The sequence below is a fragment of the Prunus dulcis genome, unplaced genomic scaffold (genome assembly GCF_902201215.1).
Source record: "Prunus dulcis unplaced genomic scaffold, ALMONDv2, whole genome shotgun sequence".
Lineage (NCBI taxonomy): Eukaryota > Viridiplantae > Streptophyta > Magnoliopsida > Rosales > Rosaceae > Prunus > Prunus dulcis.
This window is the reverse complement of record NW_023010010.1, coordinates 95,919-101,766: the sequence shown is the minus strand read 5'-3', so window position 1 is coordinate 101,766 and position 5,848 is coordinate 95,919. Positions and strand designations below refer to the sequence as shown.

The window sequence follows — 5,848 nt, the reverse complement described above, 5'->3', positions numbered from 1 at the left end:
AGATGAAGGGATTGAAGGGGGTGAAGGGCCAAGTAATAGAAATGAGGGAGAGGAAAAGGAAGAGGAGGGGATTGAAGGGGGTGAAGTGCAAGGAAAACCAAGTGAGGTAGAGGAAGCTCAAAGGAAAAGAAGTGAAGGAGAGCAAGTGAAAATAAAAAGTAGCAAGGGAGAGGAAGCGCAAAGAAAGAGCAGTGAGGGAGAGGAAGTGAAAAGAAAAAGCAGTAAGGGAGAGGAACTGAAAAAAAAAAGCAGTGAGGGAGAGGATCCGCAAAGAAAAAGAAGGGAGGGCAAGGAAGTGAAAAGACAAAGAAGTGAGGAAAAGGAAGTGCAAAGAAACCAATGTGAGAAAGAAGATAATGAAGTTATGTTGCTTGGCGGTGACATTGGCGAGAGCACGGAGGGGACAAAGGTTGAGTTTACTCTCGGGGACATTGATTTGGATCAACCTACAGCTGTGCTATCTCAGTTGAACGTTTGGTTGAATGATAAAGGTAAAGCTGTGGAACAAGGGGTCCAATTACGGAAAAGGAAGAGGATCATTCCTATGTGGAAGATCATTGAAGGTAGTGAATTGGTTCAAAAAACTCTGCCAGAGACAACCCGACTTCAGATGTTAGACCCAATGAAGGCGATTCCGCATGATGATATGGTGAAATTGCTGAAACTTTGTTGGGAATGGCGCCATAACCCAAAGTAAGTCCCTTGTTTTTTTGAGATAGAAGGCATGAGTGTATATATTTTTTAATTGTTGTGTTCTAAAACTTTTTTATATTCATAGTTTGGTGATGCAATTTGGCAACGTGGAAGCTGAGATTGAATTCTTCGCTTCCCTCGTCAAAGCTGATGGTTGGCTGAAAGGAGATGTAAGTTTAATTGATTATGCATTTGTTTTAATGTACATAGATTATGAGATTGACAAGAAAAACATGTTGCAGCACATTGATTTGGGGTTGTATCTCATCCGGAAGCGACAACAAGAGTTGGAGGAAGTAGAAATATCGGACTGGACAACGACCGATGTATTTTTTATGGTATGTCATGGGCCTTGACCAAGTGCTGTTAATAATTACAAATTATCCATACTTGCTTTGTGGAGGTGTTTAACCATTGATTGTTTTCTATTTCACAGAATCACATTCATACTTGCTTTGCGGATAATAAAAGAAAAAAAGAGCAGGTTGGGTGGAAAATTAGAAACAGTTTACTGAACGTTGTAAATGGCAAGGTTCCGGCGTGTGGGATGGATTGGCAGAACGCATATAAGGTGTATGCCCCTTGTATGTTGACGAAGTACAAGCATTGGGTGGCTGTAATGATTGATCTGGTTTTGTGTGAAATCAAAGTGTATGATTCAAAGGTTTCACTTATTCCAGATGAGATCTTAAAGGAAGAACTCGCCCCGCTTTCAATTACGATTCCAAATCTTCTCAACACCATCGACTTTTATGAAGAAGGTGTTTACGCAAACAATTGCAGCCGAGATTGGTGGTGTCCGTGGCCAATAGAACGTGTGGATGTTCCACAACAGTCTAATCAGTAAGCACAACTTTTTATTTAATTTTATTACTTTAAATTGTCAATTACGTTAGAATGTCATTAGTTGAATTGATCGAGTTCTTGTTTTGCTTCAGAGGCGATTGTGGCATGTTCGTGTTGAAGTACATTGAGCTTTTGAGCGCTGAGATTCCGTTAGCTACTTGCACCTCGCAGAACATGCCCTTTTTTCGGTTGAAATTGGCTGCAGAGATAACACGGGGAGATGCTTACATGCCATGATATTGGTTGAACTTGGTTTAGGTACATGATGATTAAATAGGTTTTGGGAATGTCCAATTTCAAACTCATGTAAATACACAATAGAGACCTACGGGTCCTTTTCGAATTCTACCTCTGCTCCTCTATTCTTCTTCGTCTTTCTCAATCTTAGTGTATTTTTGTACATAATTTTAGGTTTAAGTTATTGGACAATAACAATTAGAACCAAAATAGTGGCAAATATTATAGCGGATGCATGCTTTCATTTTGATTAGTGTGATACTACGCTACGTTTATTCTCATATTGTGCTAAATGTATATGGAGTTGGATGCAGAGCATAGACAGAAAAATGAAGAAACTGAAATGGAGATGCTGAGGCTTGGTGAGGAGAAAAGTAAATGGATCTGTAAATCTATTGCACGTAGGCAATCTAAATGGATAGGCAGATGAGTTTTTGAAGTTAGACACATGTCATTCCCATACATAGAATGTGCCTATGGAGTGTAAAGTATTTTTGGATTTAATGAAACAAACATCTGTGTAATATTAGCCTAACTCCTTCACGACATTTACATAACCTTAACCAAACTGCATTGAATTGGGATTTAAAGACTGCATATGTGAATTGGGATTTGAAGATGGCTTTTTAAGTGTATTACATCATTGCAAAGTGATATGTCATCATTTATGCAAGCCACCATTTCAAATATCATATCATAATCTTTAAGCCGTTCAACATGCCTTGACTTAATCGCAATGGGTTGCATCTTAATAAGGTAATTCTGTAAGGGGAATAAGCGGCTATGGCCTCGCCTCCAATGTTTTATTCAACCATGCCCTCTTTATAGAAACACATGAAAAAATGTCCCCAGGTGCAATGCTATAAAAACTCCCTATTGGTTCCGTACCGCCCCTCGGGTTTGAATCCCTCTCTCCTTTATAATCGGTTAATAAATTCGTTGATTTTCTTTTTTTTTTATTGGTTTTGGGCAGCTCAGTAGCATAAAAGTAATGTATATTGGTGCGTCTATATTGCATGTCTATTGCGTCTATATTGCTTCTCTATTGCGTGTATATCTTACATTTATTGTATGTGTATTGATTGTTTATTGCTTACGAAGGAAATAAACAACAATACACAGGCAACAGACAAGCAATATACACACAACAGACAAACAATATACACGCAATAGATATGCAATATACACACAATAGACATGCAATATACACACAATAGACATGCAATATACATCAGTCCCCAATTACACCAACCATAAGGAAGTCGTATTGAATAGGAAATTATACTTAACAGTTGTTCTTCCTACTAAAAGAAAGAATAAGGTCCGTTTCCCCCCTTAAATCTTACTTGAGTGGTACTTTTGCCCCCAATAAACATCCAATATTGGAGCAATAACATTCGATATACATGCAGCAAACAATCAATAAACCTTCAATAAACATTCAATATCGGTTCAATAACATGCGAAATACATGCAGTTAACAATCAATAAACATGTAAACAATCAATAAACCTTCAATAAACATTCAATATCGGTTCAATAACATGCGAAATACATGTAGTTAACAATCAATAAACATGTAAACAATCAATAAACATTCAATAAACATTCAATATCGGTTCAATAACATGCGAAATACATGCAGTTAATAATCAATAAACCTTCAATAAACATGTAAACAATCAATAAACTTTCAATAAACATTCAATATCGGAGCAATAACATGCGAAATACATGCAGTAAACAATCAATAAACCTTCAATAAACATTCAATATCATGCGATTTATATGCAGTAAACAATCAATAAACTTTAAGTATACACAAATAAACAATCTATATACACTAAATAATTATGCAATTTTCAAAAAAAATGTATTGTCTTGTTATTGCATCGTATTGGCCCTGTATTGTGATTTTATCGTCTTCGTATGACTTTATTTTTTTAAAGTAAGTCTTGGAAAGTTTTTGCTGGGTTTCAAACAAATAAATGCTTTTGTTTAAATTCAATGCCAATCCACCTATTTCAAGAACAAAAATTACAAAATGGGTTTGAAAACTCATTGGTGGTGCGTGCAACATGTCTTTTTTGGGAGAACTTTCACAATCCTTGAAACCGTGCACTTAATTGATCATTAAAAGAACAAATAATATGACAATTGATACAACTAATAAAACTAATACCAAGTCCTTAATGGACTTCAGCATGTTCAGCACTGTAGCATCATACGTGTCATCTTGCTGTTCTGCTTCAGCGAAGGTTACATCAACCCATTCAAATCCATTGCAACTGGTGGCTCCCTAATTGCAGGCATCATATATGCAAAATAATTCTGTCAGAGTTAGACTTAGGTTTTTTTTTCACCCACATACATATTCTTGAAATGAAAACTTACATAGGAGGTTAGACACTTCCAAAATGGCTTCCCTCGATTTTTATCTGATTTTGAAACCCGAAGCACCATTGTAGCTCCACAATACTGACACCTCTTTGTTTGAGCGGGAGATGAAGACGAAGACATGTTGAATCTTCTCACTTGTACCTCTTCTCACTCAGATCTTCTCACTGAAACCTCTTCGGACTCATACCTTCTCACTCATAGTTCTCAGTCATACCCCTTCACTCATAACCCTAAACTTCTCACTCAGCTCTCTCTCATCTCTGCCCAAATCGAATTATATCCTTCTTTTCTGTGTGTGGGTGGGTTGGTCACGATCTGGACACCTGTACCGTCAGAATTGTGACATCTTTTACCCCGAAAAGCAATATAATATTTCACTACCAAATATTAATCTGAAAATTGAGGGGACACTGCTTGAAATATATTATTTTATTTATATTTCATTAAGGCAACTAGTTGGATAAGAATCCATCATCATTGGTTCCATTTTAATAACATTACTAGGGGTAGTTTGGTGTGGAAAAATGAAAAAGTATCTGATGGGACCTTCTGTGACTAGTCAGTAATCCATCACATTTGTATCAATGAATTTGATGGCGGGAAAATCCTAAAAATGGCTATGCAAATAGGTTATTAATTGACTTTTTGACTGTCTGACTCTCTTTGCAATTTTATGACGTTTTCCCTTCTTTTGTCTTGAGTTTTAGGGTGTTGGGTTCAGTTTCTTTAAAAATGGTCAACTTGGAAAAACCCCAAGTGGAAACACCTTTTCAAAACACTACAAACAGAGGCTAAAACAAAACCAAAACCCCATATATTCTCATTTCTCCCCTCTTCCACTCCTCAAATCGTTCCATTCCAAAAACATTTCAATGAATTCGAAACATTTCACTACACTCGGAGGAAAGAGAAGGAAGCATCTCCATTTGGATATGCCCCAAGCCTTCATCCCGGAGTTAGCTTGGTTTAAAGTGATGTTATACGTGGCAACCCAATCATCGGAAGATCTCTTCCATATGGCATCTGTGTGCCCATTGTTCCATACTTTGGCAAACACTCCACAAGTGTGGAACACCATTTCAATGGCAAGGTACCCAGACCATCCTAGCTGGGACCATGCCAATCCTGCGGTCCAGCATTTCTTGCAACAATGCAGGGCTTGCGATAACCCTGAGTCGATATTTAGAGAAGCATTCGAAGTGTTTTTCATGCAGGGTAACGTGGAAGCGTTGTATGGGATGCGCATTGCAGCCATGGCAGACCATATGGAAGCGGCATATCTAGTTGGACTACTTGGCATGTCCGGAATTGGTCAATCAAAAGAGGATGCATTAGAATTCTTGTGTTCTTTGAATCAACGTAACAACATTGATATGAAAGGAACCAGGGATGCTTTGAGACGAAGATTAAGCCGAGTTTTCTCTGTTGCAAGACACATCGTAGATATGTTTTACTATGGGAAGATTAAGTTCAATCACTGCAGCGCTTGTAACAACAATGAATGGTGTTTTGTTATTCAAGGCTGGCCTACTGAAGAAAAGATAAATCCTGCCTTCTGGACTTGTTGCAATCGATGCAAATGGCACCGTGAGAGTATTTTTTGGTTCAAGGTGATGCGTGTGTATGTTGTGCCAAGGAATCCATACCCTTATAATTAGTTGTAGTATGTTTT

The 5,848-nt window shown here is 37.6% G+C and overlaps 1 protein-coding gene and 2 long non-coding RNA genes across 3 annotated transcripts; all 3 read left to right on the top strand.

Annotated features, from left to right (window-relative positions):
- The first annotated feature begins 873 nt into the window (after positions 1–873).
- On the top strand, positions 874–1,164 carry LOC117612446. Its single transcript, XR_004583402.1, has 2 exons — positions 874–1,031; positions 1,130–1,164. It is a non-coding gene; the product is annotated as an uncharacterized LOC117612446 (long non-coding RNA).
- Positions 1,165–1,363: 199 nt separating this feature from the next.
- LOC117612444 lies at positions 1,364–2,305 on the top strand. Its single transcript, XR_004583401.1, has 2 exons — positions 1,364–1,536; positions 1,632–2,305. It is a non-coding gene; the product is annotated as an uncharacterized LOC117612444 (long non-coding RNA).
- Positions 2,306–5,108: 2,803 nt separating this feature from the next.
- On the top strand, positions 5,109–5,834 carry LOC117612441. The gene has a single exon (XM_034341129.1). The coding sequence runs from the start codon at positions 5,109–5,111 to the stop codon at positions 5,832–5,834; it is 726 nt and encodes a 241-aa protein (XP_034197020.1).
- The last annotated feature ends 14 nt before the right edge of the window (positions 5,835–5,848 follow it).